General features: G+C 35.7%; 1 protein-coding gene across 1 annotated transcript; it reads right to left on the bottom strand.

Moving 5' to 3' along the window:
* Positions 1-727: 727 nt before the first annotated feature.
* Positions 728-18,030, bottom strand: LOC108331711 (protein PSK SIMULATOR 1). The gene is made up of 12 exons (XM_017566591.2): positions 17,330-18,030; positions 16,489-16,826; positions 16,310-16,402; positions 16,111-16,201; positions 15,242-15,320; positions 11,735-11,832; positions 11,398-11,467; positions 11,129-11,232; positions 4,861-4,974; positions 1,904-1,980; positions 1,725-1,769; positions 728-1,626 (listed from the first exon to the last, which is right to left on the bottom strand). Exons 1-12 carry the CDS (start codon positions 17,627-17,629, stop codon positions 1,143-1,145), a joined length of 1,893 nt encoding a protein of 630 aa, XP_017422080.1. The 5' UTR covers positions 17,630-18,030; the 3' UTR covers positions 728-1,142.
* Between the last annotated feature and the right edge of the window lie 518 nt (positions 18,031-18,548).

Genomic DNA, 18,548 nt, shown 5'->3' with positions numbered 1-18,548 from the left:
CTGGACAGAAACCATAGCAAGATTGACCCACCCTGATACCAATTTGAGAATTAAACTGTAAAATAATTCTAAAAAACTTGATTGATCTTCTCATAATCTTCTATTTATAAGAATAAATTGATACAAGAATACATGATAAATAGGTAACCCTAGACACAATACAATCATAATAAATAGAGTAACCCTTGACACAATATAATCATGATAAATAGGGTAACCCTTAACACAATATAATCATAATAAATAGAATAACCCTTGACACAATATAATGATGATAAAATAAGATAAATATTCTAACACAATAAATAACTAAAAACACATTATTTTCTTCCTATGGTATCATAACTTCCACTATGCTCTTCAACCAGAACAAATTATAAGGTCAAAACCGCCTCATCACCAAATATGGTGATGATCATCCATCAATTCCAATTAGCATATGCTCTCCCAGCCGAAAACGGACAACAAATGTTCTATCTCTTTTAAAACGTAATTTTGTTTTTTTGGATGCGATTTTTAAAAATTTGCTTTTGCTATTAGAAATGTAAAAAATCATCTTCAAAGCACGATGTTAGCTATCAATTTAGATATAATTTAATTAAACCCACTTATTAGTACAAAAGCTAGATGCAATTTCATAAGAAATTTGTCATGTTCTATTTAGATATATATATATATATATATATATATATATATATATATATATATATATATAGATGGAAATTAATTAAAATAAATAAAATAAATATAAAAACTGAGATGATGAAACTCAGCTAATAAAATATTCTACATTGGACAGCCAAACCAAAAAAAGAAAAAGACAAACGTGAAAAAGGATGGGCAGTGTATCCAGGCTACACCATAATATATACACTCAAGAATGAACTAGTCCACTCCGCTCCTACACTAAGTGGGCTTTACAGTCATATTCATTCAAGCATGAATGCCTAACGTCTCAACAGTTACCTTCTTGGTGCCATATAAAGATATCTACATCACATGTAACTTCCCCCAAACGAATCCAAAGTACCAAAGGTTCCGCAAAAATATGGCATTCAACAGCAAGAATGTTGCATGTCTATAAGACTATTGCTCCTTTCAATTGATTTTAAAGGCAGTCAAGAAAGCTTGCAATTACCTTATCACATCAGTCTGTCAATCACGTTCAGTGCTCTTTCTTTGTCAATATCAAAATCAATCACTGGAAGCTTAGACAAAATCCTATTGAAACATATCTCCTTGCTTTTACTTGATGAATAACTTCTACTCTTGGTCAATCTGTAGTTCTCCCTGAACCTAATACTCACACTGCCAAAATCCAAGCTTTTACTGATTCGTCTAACAGGTTTCTTCATATTTTCATCCTGCAGCATGTTTTGCTCGTCCAGTGTCAACAATGATAATACTGCATTTGTAGACTGTTCATTTGTCTTTTGCAAAGCAACGCCAACAGGGTACTTGGTGGCAGGCCTTACTTTACCAGTATCACTTCCTGCCTTACTCCTGATGACCAAACGATGAAGCCATACAAGAAGTTCAAGAATATAATGTTCCACTTTGTCTTTATCTGCATGGTGGAATGTCTCAACTCGAATTGCACCAGACTTCCTGTTTATCTCATCAGAGCTTCAATAACAAAGCAAGTATGAAAATAGGAAAGGATTAAAAACACAGACAATACAAAAAAAGGAAAAACGGACAAATTTCTAATTCAAAAAACTTACCCTGTATTTGCCCACTCCCCTACCCAACCAAAGCCATGATGGGCTCTGAACCAATTTTAAAACAACCAAAAGAAAAGGCCAAAAAGGACTTGAGTTAGCTTGTGTATGAGGTAAATAAACTGAGGATAAAAAACGCATGGATAATAAGGAGCCAGGGGACAAAATGCTAGATATCTTACTTAGATGTGTTAGTGGCCATGGGGGCCAACCATTGTAATGTTTTCTCCATCTCATCAGTGATATCGGCTACAGTTAACTGCAAGAATCAGACATTATGAAGAGCTAGCAAATAAAGAAAAAGTTAAGTTGACATCAATCTTTGGTTGAAAGTGGAAAGCTGAAAGCAAAAGAAAATTTATTCACAAAAGTTGTAGATCATTTTCCTTGCCATTCTATATGTTTGTTAGTATTGACTTCTGGTGTAACTCAACTCAAGAAAATCAACCAATAAGATGAGACGATTGTCCAAACTTTAAACGTACCATTCAGACCTAATCTCTAATTGAGGTGGGATTTATCTTCGTATGTGTTGACGTCTCATTGTCTCCACGCTACGACACTCCATTTAGCATCCAAACTTTAAAATATCCGAACTCACTACTCCAACATATCCATTTAGCATCCAATACAGGTTTACTCACATATATCGAGGGTACAAAATTTTCTTGTCATCCCTAGTTCCTCCATACCCCTCCAAAAATAAACATGGAGACTCATACTTAGTCTACACGGGAAAATATTGCATGCTACTCATCAGGTATTGGCCAAAGATTACCTGTGAATTTGTGTTACTCCCCGGGTGTCCGGGTGCAAAAAATTTAAAATATAATAAACTCAGATAAAAATAATAATTCTAAAGTACAATTTAAATAAAATTGCACAATAAAAAATTAATGTAAATAAATTTAGTCTTTTCAAAAGAACAAATTTAAATGAGTAAGTTTTAAAAAATTAAGTTTTTTTAATAACAACTTCAATTTGATACGTCTAAAATAAAAAATATAAATATAGAAAATAAAAATCTAAACAATTCTTCAATAGTTAATAACTTTATTTTGATTACTTTATGTTTTAGAAAATGCTTTAATAATTAGCAAAGAGCGGCCATGATATCCATACCTTTCCGAAACGGATCAAAATATTTGAACTCATTTTTATATAATATCCATTTCTTATCCAATACAGGAGTTACCCCACCAAAAATAAACATGGAGACACATACTTGTCTACATCAGAAAATATGGAATGGTAAAGTATTGGAAAGATTGCGTGGGAAACTATTTTACTCCCCAGGTGTCAACGAATATATACCCACAAATATCTATTTATTTTAAATAAAATTATTTAAAAGCAATTCTTTAAAATATAAACTCAAAAAAAAATCATTTTAAAATACAATTTGAATAAATTGCACAATAACAAATAATACAAATAAATTTAGTCTTTCTATAAAGACAAATTTGAAAGAGTTGCACGACTAAGTACAAGTTTTAAGAAAATTGTTTTTTAAAAAAAAAAATCAATTTCATGGATCTAAATAAAAAAAATATAAATATATCAAATAAAAATCTAAACAATTCTTCAATGGTTAATAATTTTATTTTGATCAATTAATTTAACAAAAAATACATAATAAAATTCACTATCAATGATTAGCAAGGAACTAGTATCCTCAAGTTAAATACCATGATACCCGTACCAATCTCATCAACAAAAAAAAATAATTAAAATATTCAAATACCCACGGATATCCATTTAGTATTTAATACAGATTTTACTCGTGGATATCAATGAGTATAAATTTTCTTGTCATCTCTGGTTCCTCTGTACCCCTCCAAAAATAAACATGGAGACAAATACTTTGTCTACACAGGAAAATATTGCATTTGCATCACAGTAGGTAATTCTAAAAATTATCCAAAATGCAAACCCTGAAACCGCATTAGAGATATCATTTGTATCGGTTGGAGGCTGCATGGGAAACCCCTTAGTTCATTCAATATTTCCCATACATCTATTGTTGAGCCTTAACACTCCTATATTACCAGATAACTAATCTTGCATGACTCCAACAACATACGAAAGCTTTATCAAATGGTGAAACTTGCCAATCTACTAGTAACAAAACCTTGGCAGCGCACAGTGCAACTGCTCAAAAAGCTTAAATTTGAAGAAAATTCTCAAATACACCTTACATTTGACAATTAGGTAGCATTGTCTCTAAAAGAGCAAACATATTGAGATAAATTGTCATTTCATAAGAGAAAAGTTGGACTCTGGAGGCATCACTAAATTTGTCAACTCCAGCGAATAGTTGGCTGACATTCCCCAAACAAAGCACATACAACTTATATGGTCCAGTTTAAGGGGGAATGTTACAAGTATATAAATAAGGTGCAAATCCTTTACAATCAGGAATAACTAGATTATATATACATTATTAGAACCATTTTTATTCATTCTCACATCATACATTTATTATTCATCTCCTCTATATATTGTATTGATTTTGTTTCTCTATAAAAGAAAAGCACTCATGTTTGCTTAGAAACACCTAGTTTCAATTCCCTATATCTATATTTCTTGTAATTGAACACATTGTAGAACCAATACTTAACTCAATTTCACAAAAATCAACTTGTAAGGTGAATATTGTCCGGTATCCTCCATGTACTACTCAAGACTTATCTCTAATTGATATAGGATTTCAATCACCTCTCAATGGCTCCACCCTATAGTGCTTAACCAAGTCTTTCTAGTTGCACCCCCACACAAGTTGCCCTTTTCTGAGACAGCCGCTTAGGGGTGACAACAACTAAATTCAAGATGTTATTCAGTGAATTAGCAGTCTAGGAGAGCATAAGGCACATCTTACAGTTAAAGCAAGAATTGGCTAACAAAATTAAGGGCATTAAATGAGGATTGAGTGTGAAGGTAAGACGGATGACTAAGGAAAGTCAAATAGAAGACTAACTGAGTAATTGATTTACAATGATATAGTTTATATGTTGTGGGCTTGAGGCAGAGTATGTTTCAACCTGAATTTTTTTTGTTTCTTCTAAACTATCAACTTATTTCTTTATATGATTCTTTTAACAAAGTGGTAAAAATAGAAAGTAGCAACAGGCAATCATACCTCTTCTACAACGCGAAGAGATGGTAATTTGGAGCGTAGAGCTAATTTTATATTAGGAGGCAAGCTTTGATATAATGAATCCTTTGTATTTGCAGGCACAGAGGATCTAGCCACCTGAAAGTGCCAACAGCAGCACCAGACCAAACACAATATTAATCAATGTATTAACTTCGTTAGACATAAATTTGATCATCCGTGAATAAATATATGTATGTACACCTTATCAATCCAGGAAAGGACAACGGCAATCAGGAGTTAAGAGCAAACATAGGTTGGGTTGAGTTAGGTTTGGGGGAGAATCTTGATGCCAAACCAAATGAAAATGGTTTGGTTAAGTGGTGAGTGGCTCAACCCAACCCAAACACAACCAGGTTGTAACAGATAGATATTGTAAAGAAAATGGAAGGAAAAAGCACAAAAGGGGGAAAACAAAAAATAAAAAGGATATAGATATCTATTCCAAGTAAATATAGAAAAACAATAAACAAATAGGGTTGAAGATCAAGGGTAATTACATAATAAATATTGTATATTTTGCTATGATTAGGTCAGCTCAGGTGTGAAGTTTCCAAACGAAACCCAATTACTTCCAATTAATCCAATTTTGAAACCAACCCAACCCAATCCAGTGTTTTTACCTCAATATGGTCAAGTGGAACCAACCCATTATGATTAAACTTATTCCATAGAGAAGAAATCATATACCAATTATCATATAGTCAAGCATAAAAGCACAAATAAATCAAAGCATAAGAGTCATGAAATAATATATAAAGATGCCCAACTCTCTAATCTGTTAGTTGTGAGCATACTCTCTGCATCAAACAGATTCTGATAGGGTTAGACAGTTGGTTAGACAGTTGCTTTAGGAGGTTGTTTTAGGAGTTAGCTATATAAGGGGGAATAAGTGTCTGTCAAGGGACACATTTGTATTGTTTTGTACTTGCGTCAGGATCTGTGCATCCTGTGAGGGAGGAAGACAGGCTTCCTCGAAAGAGTTGTACATTGTTGTGTTTTTCTAAAATAAAGAAACCATTGTTCTTTGTTGTGTTTCGCTTTTCTGGAGTTAAACCAGAATACTGTCCAAGGTTTCTTGCTCTCAAGAAACCTAACAATGGTCTGACCTGCCAGATGTCAGAAAGGGGTAGTGATGGAGGGAAGAAACAGCACAATTGAAAGGTTGGTCAGCGAACATGGGAGGGCTATCGAGGAGTGAAGAGACAGGCAGCAAGAACTCAAAGAAATGATGGGAGTTCTAAGGAAAAACTCCAAGAAACCTGACAGAAGTTCGGAGGACAGCCAAGGGTCTGTGAATGGGGAGAAGGATGAGAAATTTGAAGAAAGGGGAGAAACGCAGAAAGGCTGGATGAAGAGAGTGGATTTGTCTACATTTGAAGGGCTGGATCCGGTGGGATGGTTGTCTAGAGCAGAGAAGTTTTTTGAGATCCAGAATGTTTCAGCAAAGGAAAGACTAAGACTGGCCTTCATCAGCATGGAGGGAGGGGCCAGCCACAGGTTCCGATTCTGGAAAAAGAACCCTTCTTGGGAGGAGCTGAAAGAGGCATTAATCTGGAGGTTTGGTGGTAAAGATAGGTGCACAGTGTTTGAGAAACTGGCTGCAATAAGGTAGAATGGGTCTGTGGAAGATTATATTCAAGAATTTGAGAGGCTAGTGGCACAAGCCACTGAATTGGCAGAGGAGCAGCTGCTGGGGTACTTCTTTGTAGGACTGCAGGGGAATATCAGGAGCCAAATTAGACCCCACAACCACAGAGGACTACTAAGGGCTATGGAGATAGCCAGGGATGTAGAGGAGGTTACAGCAGATCCTAGACTGGACAAGGGGGTGGTCACAAGGGGAAATCAATCTACAGAGCGATATCAGGGGATTTTTGGGAGTGTTTCCAGAACTGAGACATACAAAAGGACCAAGAGTGGACAGGGTAACACCAGTGAGATGAGTACAGCAAGGAAAGAGGGGGCCAGTACTGCGGGAATATCCAAGAGTGGCAGGGATATGACAAGGGATAACTGTAGCAGAGGGATACGGAACCTGCCTTATCCAGAATACATCAAAACGAGAGAAGAGGAAAGGTGTTTTCACTATGGAGGTCCCTATAGTCCAGGCCATAGGTGCCCTGAAAGGAGTATCAGGATTTTGATTATGGCCGGAGATGAGGAAGAAGGTGAAGGTGAGAAGGAGGGGGAAATGGGGCAGGAGTGTATAGAGCTGTCAGCCTTCTCGGTAGGAGGACTGACTCAGACAAACACTATGAAATTACAGGGATGGGTGAAAGAAATAAGGGTGTTGGTGTTAATTGATAGTGGCACCAGCCACAATTTTATTTCAGCAAAATTGGTGGTTGAATTAGGCCTGGAGGTGGAAGAAACCCCATCCTACAAAGTATGCTTGGGGGATGGCCACAAGAAGACTACTAGTGGATGTTGCCATGACATTTTGGTGGCCCTGGAAGGAGTATAGGTGAAGGAGAAATTTTATCTGTTTGAACTTGGAGAAGTGGATCTGATATTGGGAGTATCATGGCTGGCCTCATTAGGGGAAGTCAAGATCAGTTGGAGAAAATTAACTATGAGTTTTGCCCAAGGAGAAAGGGGGGTGATGATTAGAGGGGATCCTACTTTGGCCAGGAAAATGGTGACTCCGGAGGCTTTATTAAAGGAAACAGAAGTTGAGGCTGTGACCTTAGTTTGGAGTCTAGAAAAAATAGAGTTGGAAGAAAAAGAGGGAAGGGTGGATCAATTAACACCAACACAGTCCACAGAACTGGAGAAGATTTTAGGGAAGTATGAGGAGATTTTCAGGGAACATGCAGAACTACCACCCAGAAGAGACCAGGATCATAGGATCCCTATTAAAGCCGGAGTGGACACTACCAACGAGAGGCCTTATGGATATCCTCACCTCTTGAAATCGAAATTAGAATAACAGGTAGATGAGATGCTAGGTACGAGTATAATTAGACCCAACAACAGCTCCTACTCTATCCCAGTGATCTTCGTAAAGAAAAAAGATAACAGCTGGAGGTTCTACATAGACTACAGAACTTTGAACAAGGCCACCATCCCAGAGAAGTTCCCTATTCCGGTTATTGAAGAATTGTTGGATGAATTTCAAGAGGCCAGTTTTTTTTCAAAGGTGGATCTACGGGCAGAATACCATCAAATAGGGATGAAGGAAGAAGACATCCACAAAACAGCATTTTGCACTCACCAAGGACACTATGAGTTCTTGGTCATGCCTTTTGGCCTAGCAAATGCATCTGCCACATTTCAATGTGTTATGAACACATTTTTAATCTAAGGAAGTGTCTTGGTTTTTTTTTAAGACATACATATAAGTCATGGGAGGAGCATCGAGAACACCTCTAGCAAGTGATGCACACATTATGGCAACAACAATTTTTTGCCAACAGAAAGAAGTGTGAGTTTGGGCAAAGACAAATCAAATACTTGTTAGGATATTGTTCTAGAATAAATCGATGTAGTTCTGGAATGGCCAATTCCTAGATCAATAAAAGCTCAAAAGGGCTGCCTGAGCCTCACCAGCTACTATAGGAGGTTTATAAAGAATTTGTTAGGATATTTACCATATTTATCATATTATATTGGGTCAAGGGTTACCCTATTTAACATAATTATATTATGTCTAGGGTTACCCTATTTACCATGTACTACTTGAAGAGTTAGAGAAGCTGAAAAGTCTTATCTTTTCACTTAATAAATCTGATACAACTTACTACTGTATTTATTGGAGACAGTAGTTCTAAAAAGTAAAAGGGTGGGAAGCCCCTAACATAAATATTAATAATAATAAAGACATTATATTTCAACACTCCCCTCAAGCTAGAGCATATAGATCATATGCACCAAGCTTGGAACGTATAAATTGAATTATAGGCCCCCTTAGAGATTTGGTCAAAATGTCTTTGAGTTGTTTATTAGAGTTGACAAACTCAGTAACAAGATCCTTTGACAGCAACTTCTCTTCAATAAAATGACAATAAATCTCTATGTGTTTGTTCTTTCATGAAACACTGGGTTGGAAGCAATGTGAAGGGCGGCTTGATTGTCACAGTACAACTTCATCTGCTCATTTTCACAAAATTTCAACTCTTGAAGGAGTTGTCTAATCCACACAAGCTCACATGTAGTTAGAGCCATAGATCGATACTCAGCTTCAACACTAGATCGAGCAACAATACTCTGTTTCTTACTTTTCCAAGATACAAGGTTCCCTCCAAGTAAAACACAATATCTTGTGGTAGATCTTCTGTCAATTGGACAATCAGCCCAATCTACATCACAATATCCTTCAACTCGAGTGTTTCCCTTGTCCGCATACAACAATCTCTGTCCTGGGTTCCCTTTTACATATCTGAGAATATTTAGTAGCATTGTTCAACAATTTAGTATGACTTGAAGTGAGACAAATCATTCAGTCTTTTACCATCATTCAAGTATTGGATGTGTCTATTTGATAGTATATGTTGATGACATTGTTGTTATAGGTAGTGACCATTATGGTATCTCCTAGATGAAACAACACATTTGCCACCATTTTTAGACCAACAATCTTGGCAGTCTCAGATATTTCTTAGGTATTAAGGTAGCACAATCCAACGATGATATTGTTATATCTCAAAGAAAGGATGCATTGGATATTTTAGAGGAAACTAGGTTGGTGAATTCAAAATTTGTTGACACGCCCATGAATCCTAATACCAAACTCCTACAAAATCAAGGGAGGCATATTTCAAATCCTGAGCAATATAGAAGATTGGTTGGGAAATTAAATTACCTTATAGTTACTCGTCCTAATATTTCCTTTACTATCAATGTGGTAAGCCAATTTCTTCTCCATGTGAAGATCATTATTAAAGTACATTAAAAAATCTCTTGGAAAAGGTTTGTTATATGGTTCCAATAACCATACAAAAGTTTATTACTATTCAGATGTTGATTGGACAGGATCCCCTTCTGATAGAAGATCTACTTCTGGGTATTGTGTCTCCACTGGTGGTAACTTGATCTCTTGGAAAGGCAAGAAACAACATGTTGTGGGAAAACCTAGTGTAGAAACTGAATATAGAGCTATGGCATCAGCCACTTATGAACTTGTGTGGCTTAAGCAATTGCTTAGAGAGTTACAATTTGGAGATATCACTCAAATGACACTTATATGTGGTAATCATGTTGCTCTTCATATAGTTTTTTAATCTTCTCTTTCATGAAAGGACCAAACACATTGAGATTGATTATCATTTAATTCGAGAGAAGATTGTGTCTAGAGACATCAAAACTCAGTTCGTCAATTCAAATGATTAGTTAGCAGATATTTTCATTAAGTCTTAATTGATTATATTTATAACAAACTTAGTACATACAAACTATATACACTAGCTTGAAGGAGAGTGTTAGATATATTACGTTTTTCTGTTAATTAGGAAAACATAATTCCTATATTAATTATGTTATTTTTACATATTTATTTGTATTTGGGCTTAGCCCAGATTCTCATTATTATAAATATATTACCCTATATGTATTTTCTACATAAAGGAGATTAATCTTATACCTAGTTTTACTATATTCAACATAAATCACAAACATGATCAACCTAAGACATTGACCTCGTGGTATTGAGTTCACTATCACAACTTAGCACCCACGTATCATAGAAATATTACGCCATTAGAAATTGTTACAAAGATTTAAATTTAAGAGGGTCATCCAATTCTCATTCTAACAATTAGGATCATTAACTTTCAATGCCTGGCCATAGATTGTGTAACAATCTGAGGCAATTAGTAATAGAAACTTCATCCCATGGAATTATCTATCTAAATTGTCTTATATCAATGACGGCCAAATTTATAGTAAATGCTTAGTATACTACTAGTCCGTGGTTGAGTTTCCCTCCTAATATATTAATGATAAAAAGTTGCATTCTGATACAAGCATCCAATTACATATATCTTAAGTTAATAGAAGGACGTAGCAGAGAAGTAGAACAGTAGAAATCATAGTAAATATCCTACATATAATAGGGTACGTCATTCTTAGCCAAAGGGAGATTAGTGTGTGTATTAATACACACAGAAAGATAAATGTTTTAAGAGTCAAGTGAAATTCAATACGCAACAAAAGGAGAAACTCCAGAACTCAATTAATTTTGACCTGATCCAAGTTAAGGAATAAAATAAACAGAGATGGAATGATGAAGTAAATACAATGAAGTTTAACTCACAATAGTATCAATTTGAAGCACTATATTAGCATAATGCAAAGCAAGGCCTGCAGGGCCCAGTCTTTGGTGATTGCTTCTGTGTCCAGTTAATGGTTTGTGGCTATCTGCAGGTGCCCATCGATAAACAACATTACAAATATGACTGATCTCAACAGCAATTTGATAAGAAGACAGACTGATATTTAATACTTGTACATTAAGTGGCTCAGAACAACATTTACAAATCAAATGAAACAAACATAATATAATGGCATTTAGTGGGTACAAACCTATATTACGAAAGACATTACTTATCTCCAAAAGCAAAAAATGGACAATATCTACAAGCTTCTCCATAACCTGCAATCCATTAGATTATGGATTATATTCAACCTTCATCAGTTCTGCATTTGTGATATGCACAAGATAAAACCACGTCTATAAATAAAAATGATATCTCTACGCTATTGGTGTTTCCTTCTTTATTTCTTTACATAGTTCAAGTGTTATATTTGGCATTACACATGGATCCGATACAATGACAATCTAAATGAGGATAAAACAAACCAAGACGAGGATACCAAGGGACAAGAAAACATATTGTGAAGAGAAGCAATCTGATGTTACCTCCTCCAGACTTCTAGCCCAGAGTGATTTTTTCTTTAATTGTCTAACTTGCTTCTTTTGATTTTTAATTTCCGCCCTCAAGAATGCAATGCCATCACCTACACGAGAGATATACTAAAGTTCAAAAGTATATCTATCAGAGACTACAAAAACAAATACTGCTCTATATACTGAAAGGTCAAACTTCAGAATCAGAATTACATCGTCGACAACAATATGAAGGGATGATTGTGGAAAAAAAAAGTAAAGGTATTGAAACTGCTACAATTTAACAGGATGATTTTCAATGAGACGAAATGGCAGGTGAAGACATTCATAACAGAATAGCAAAACCATAGAAAAAGAACTATACAGCTAAAGCAGAATATAAATAGCTAGAATTCAACCTAGATTCATTTCAGAGTCATTGATCAAACTGTTGTTGATGCTAGCGTATATCTTTTTAAACATCTCAAAACCAACTACATGATCATTGTTAACTCCACATATTTATCACCATCTGAATGTTGAAGAAAATACTAATAATCATACCAAAATCATCCCAATGTTAAACTAAAACTCTTCAATAGATTCAGATATACAGTTCATTTGGTTGGAGGTGTGGAAAGTGGAGGACATTTTGGAGTGCTTTGAAGAGAAATTAAATGAAAAGTGAGGTGGTTTGGTTTAATAGAAAGACAGTAGAATTGAGTAGACAGTTTCTTGATATATATGATTGATTTGATTGGTAGGTTATTTTTTAGTCTAATGTTAAAAACGCCCTTAGGTGTACTTTTAAAATACAAACATTTTATGTTAAATAAATATTAGTTGAGAAAATGAAAATAAATTATTTCTTAAAAAATATTATTTATTAAATTCCAATAATAATTATAAAAATATTATAGAAAAATCCAATAAATAGAATTATTTTGAAAAATGATGGACATAAGAGTAAATTAGTAATTCAACAAACAATCTACACAAATCCATCATTTTCTCCTCATCTCACACTGCATTTTTTCTTCCAAAACTTTCCCCACAAATCACCTAAATACACACTATCCCTCACAAATCAATCCCCACAAATAGTAAATGTTGTAATTAGAGAAAATAGATATATAATCTTCTATTTTATTTTGTTTACCTAGTTTCCCTATTTCCCTTTTTAGGAGAATTAGATTGTTACAAATACAAGATATGAGAATGTATTTTTTATGATTCTAAATAATAAAATCAGTCCTATTTTCAACTTGGTGTCAGAGCTCCGATCTTGGGGCTCCGTTCCGATGCATAATCGCGCCGCCGCCGCTATCTGACCACTGTCGTTGCCGCCGTCCCCGGTTGGGGTTGTTGATAGGGCAGAAAGGTGCGCCCAACACCGGCGACCACAACGCCGGAAGTCGCTCCGTGAGAGAAGTGTAGTCCACGCGTCCACCTCCGACGAGACCTACCCGCCGCCGTCGCCACAGACAGAGTTGTCGGAGCCTCCCGAGTTTGTTCCTGGGGTCGATGACGACCCATTTGGCCTATATTTGAGTAGATCTCAGTTTTAAGTTCTCCTTTTTCTCGATGTGACCCACTCGTCGTCGCCGCCACAGATATCGGAGCCTCCTAAGTCTGTTCCTAGGTTGGTGACGACTCATTTGGCCTATATTTGAGTAGATATGAGCTTTTAAGTTTTGCTCCTCTTTTCTTGGTGTGACCTACACACCGTCGTCGTCTCGAAAAAGGTCACCGGAGACTCCTGGTTGCGATCTACGGGATGTCTGAAGTAAAATATATTCCTTTGTGCCTTCATTAAAAACGGATCTTGAGCACTTGAAATCAATGGTTGAATCAATGAGTAAGCCCTCTGGATCATGTACTCTATCCATAAAAGGTAAGATTTGTCTCAATACTATTGGTCATATGTCTAAAGGTATTTGGATCCTTGATTCGGGTGCAACTGATCATATGATACCTTTTAGTGTGTCCTTCGACTCATGGTAAAAGAAATAAAGAACAACTTATTACAGTTGCGAATGGTCAGGGTATACCTATATGCGGCTCTGGGAATATAATTTTGGACTCATCTATTGTATTGAAGGATGTTTAGCATGTTCCTCAATTATGGAGATTCCCTCAGGCTTTGAAGTGAAAAATGAAAGAAACAAGGTATGCCTCCTGAAGAAAGCATTGTATGGGCTTAAGCAATCCCCTAGAGCATGGTTTGGAAGATTTACAAAAGCAATGGTTTCCTTGGAATACAAAAAAAGCCAAGGAGATCACACTCTATTCATAAAGCACTCTTCTACAAGTAAACTCACTATATTGCTTGTGTATGTGGATGATATGAGTATTGCAAGAGAAGATGAAACAGAAAAATTGGCATTAAAAGATAAATTGGCAGCTCAATTTGAAATGAAAGACCTAGAAAAACTCAAATATTTTCTTGGAATAGAGGTTGCCTACTCCAAGAACAGAATTTTCATCTCTCAAAGGAAATATGTACTTGATCTCCTCAAAGAAACAAGAAAACTGGGATGTAGAACCTCAACAGTTCCTATAGAACAAAATCTTAGAATTGGAAGTGAAGAATGTGCTCCTGCAAGGGAAGACCCAATATCATAGATTGGTAGGAAAATTGATTTATCTATCACACACAAGACCAGACATTGCTTATGCAGTTAGTGTTGTGAACCAATTTATGCATGATCCAAGAGAGAGACACATGCAAGTAGTTGACAAAATTCTCCAATACTTGAAGTCAAGTCCAGAAAAGGGGCTATTATTCAAAAGGGAAGACATATTGACTATGAAGATATATATTGATGCTGACTATGCATGTTCTATTACTGACAGAAAATCTACTTCTGGGTATTGTGTGTTTCTTAGGGATAGTCTAGTAACATGGAGATGCAAGATAGAGTATCTCGTTCTAGTGCAGAAGCTGAATTTCGAGCTCTTGCTCAAGGAATGTGTGAAGGACTCTAGATGAAAATCATTGTGGATGATCTTAAAGTCAAAGTGGAGAACCCGATGCAACTACACTGTGACAATAAGTCTGCCATGAGCATAGCCCATAATCCAATACAGCATGACAGAACCAAACACATTGAGATTGACAGACATTTCATCATAGATAATCTTGACAGAGGCTTTGTGATTACAACTCATGTTCCTACAGAACTTCAAATAGTAGATATTTTTACAAAAGGGCTTCCTCCGGGTAGATTTCAAGCTCTTGTAGGCAAGTTGGGAATGATTGACATTCATTTACCAACTTGAAGGGGAGTGTTGTAATTAGAGAAGATATCTTTAGAATCTTCCTAACTAGAGAAAATAGATATATAATCTTCTATTTTATTTTGTTTACCTAGTTTCCCTATTTCCCTTTCTAGGAGAATTAGATTGTTACAGACAAAGGATATGAGAATGTATTTTTTATGATTCTGAATAATAAAATCAGTCCTATTTTCAACTGTAAATGACCTCTACCAAACAATGCATAGTACTCATAGCTCAAGGGTAACATGCCATAGTTACCTCTTTCATCATCATCCTCACACTTGCGCTGAATATCTTGTTCAAATCTATCCAAAGCATGTAATTCATGGTACAATTCCTGCAGCCAAAGAAAATTGATTTTCCAATTTCTTAGAAACTCATATAAATGAATGACTACAATGAATAAAAAGCAAATGCATGGAGCAAAAGTTTCAGCAATGGCAAGATAATAGAAAATCTTGGAGATAAAGTGACTGCAAAATGGGAGAAAATGAGCAAATGCAACAAAAGGTGCAATAAATAAGATGCATACTTCAGGAAGATAATGTCTTTAAAAAAAAATACATCCAGAAAAACATACATGTCTTTTCTAAATATGGCAGATAATGTCCACTTTACATTTGTGATAATAGAAATCAGAATCGGAATGAATTTTTAAATGTACCTGCAGGTTACTAGTACTACAGAGCTATTGCAGATGAACTCAAATTCTCCTCTAAATCTTTGAGTAAAAATCATGATTGAAGGTATTGGGTAAGAAACAGAGTAAGGGATGGAAAGAAAGAAATCTCTGAACAAATGTAATACATAGAAGATATAGTCGTTCAAAATCCTTAAAAAAAATCCCCCATAATACATTTCCAGGAAATTGCAAAACAGAATTATAGGATAAAGTATTTACTATTTAGGGACAATCACTAACTAAACTGCTTAACGACATTGAAAGAGTGGTTTAATGAGTAATCAATTATAAACTTGATTAACCCTTGAGTTAATTGTTCTTAAATTATAAATACTTTTAGCAAGAACTTTTTTATTTATTTTCTTATCTTTTCAGCTTCAGGAGTTACTATAAGTCCTCGAGCAACATTAAGCATCTTCTTTAGCGACACAAAGAATACACTCACGGCTGTTAACTGAACCAAAGTCATCAATTCATTCATTATTGATCCTGCCTCGTCTCTTGAGGGTCTTTGAGCATTCAATTCTCCGCTAACCCTAAAATTTAGGATGAAATCACAGCTTAGAATAAATACAAGAAAGGCAAATGTTTATTTGAAAATGAATGAAAGGCTAATAGAATTGAGTGAGTACAATTTATATTACTTCTCAAAGTAACGCTCTAAGTTGTGCCATTGAGGATTCTTCGAACGATTTCCAAAACGAATCACCTCATCAGAAAAAACCTTCAGCTCCTGCCTGACAACATAATCCAAAATCATATACAGTTGATATTTTAATTTTACAGTCAAGGTAATGAAAAATAAAATAAAATCCATATTTACCTCTTGTCTGCTGCAACAATCCCAAGAAGTTCATCCATATCCTTTGACACTAAATCTTGCACGGGATGTGAAAGAAGCACCTCTTCTTTTAAATGCCTAATACTTTTAGGTGAAAGAGATTCCAGAAGATTAAAACCTTTGACGATTGTGTTTGCAACCTCAAAAGCCAAGATAGCAATTTCATTCCCCTTAATTGCAGCTCCGGAAACAAACCCACTGCTAGCATTTAAATTTGTCATGCTGCTCCCAAGAGTATCCAAAACCTCTACTGCTTTCTCAATTCCAATAGCAATTCCAGTAGTACCAGCTTTGCCCAAGCGTGAACTCACCTCTGAGACCTGAAACAGAAAGAGCTCAGTAGATTTTTATTTTTTTTCAGTATTATTCAATTTAAGCAGGAGCAAATTAAGGATTTTATACATGCTCCCTTGCCTAAAACCTCATCTACCTTGTCTTATCAGAAATAATGCCTACTGATATCAAAAGCCCTTGAATAATTTCCCTTTCCAGCACATAAAACATATTGTCAAGCCTCAAGTACTTAAATACAACCATAAACAATATAAACGATACAATCCTAAAACTCATAATTACTAACAAAAAACAAACCCTAATCCCAACCACAAACCTTACTTCCGAATTATACAAGTCACCAAAATAGTCACTAGTATTCTCTAATTCCAATCGCGTCCTCATTAACCTCATTAATTTATTTCCTTGCGTCTGTGAACTACCAGCCCTACATGCGACTAAACCATCAACAACGACTCAAACACGCTATACATCACTCCAGTTCAGCACAAATTTATTCACAACAGAGAAACGGTTTGTTTTGTTTAACCTTTGACCTAGGCTTCTGAGGCAAGGAGTCCTTAGGGAAGCGCGGGATTCCATCGTAGAACTCTTCATCGACAGCGGAAGAAGCTCCGCCGTTAGTTCTAGAAGGTTCAGGAAGATTCCTCTCCATCCTCTGAGGCGCGGCTGAGAAAACTACGGCGTCATCAGCGGCAGGTTTACTCTGAGCAGCAGAATCGGCGTTGACAAAAACTCGGTCGTCGGCCGCGGAGCGCGAACAGAGTCCTCCCATGACTTGCGACAACCACACCAAGAATTCGATCTTGGAATTCGAAGCCCCTGCCATGTAGTTGTTCCCCTAAGATCGCAAGGCTCATTGATTTTTGGTCATTGCATTAGTTGGTAGCAGTAATGAATAGTAACGGAGAAAAACAATTAAAGAGAAAGAAAAAAAAAATGTAGCACAAGGTGTGTGAGTAAACTAATAAAGGAAATCCAAAAGGTAAGAAGAAGACAGAAAGAGAAGAGACTGGGTGGTCAGTTATCACGTGTGGGGTAGTGCCCCAAAAGTCCACCCCTCCCATTGGGTGCCAACGATGTGAAATTCAAAACTAGTCCAGTTGACTATCACCCATTCGGTCCAACCGCTGTGACTCACTGTCACTCACCACGCACCCTACCGTTTAGGCTAGGCTTTAAAAAACGTTACAGACATATACCCTTAATTTTCGTTTATGGCTCCCCTTTTTCCGTTCGAAACTTCAACTCTCGTCTTGCTCAACCAATCGTTTTCGCTCTTACCTTCACGCTAAACTCAAGTAAATTTAATTTATTATAGAGTTGCAGATTCAGTGTGGAAATAATCTAATCATTACAACGAGTATCAGATTCTTTTCATTACATTTAAGAGGGTTAAAATCATGAAGAAACTTATTTTAAAACATTGTTCAATAATTTAAATTTTAGAAAGTTAAATTATTAGAAAAATATTTGGTTAGTCATTTAAATTTCTTCGTATAAAAAAATGTGAACAGAAATATTATGGATTGATTTTATGTCTTTTACAACACTTCATTCACCCTAAAGTTATTGGCATTACCTACTTGTCGTGTGGATTTTTCCATAACCAAATTAATACGTTGTTTGATAATAGACCATGTGAAAGATCTAGTAACTGGTTTTCTAAGCATTCCACCTAGTTTAAACTCTTATGCCAAGAACCCTAGCCCAACTAAGATCTAACACCAAAAGTTACAACTTAGATT

Source organism: Vigna angularis, chromosome 4 (genome assembly GCF_016808095.1).
Source record: "Vigna angularis cultivar LongXiaoDou No.4 chromosome 4, ASM1680809v1, whole genome shotgun sequence".
Lineage (NCBI taxonomy): Eukaryota > Viridiplantae > Streptophyta > Magnoliopsida > Fabales > Fabaceae > Vigna > Vigna angularis.
The sequence above is the reverse complement of the archived record's forward strand: the minus strand, read 5'-3'. Positions and strand labels throughout refer to the sequence as shown.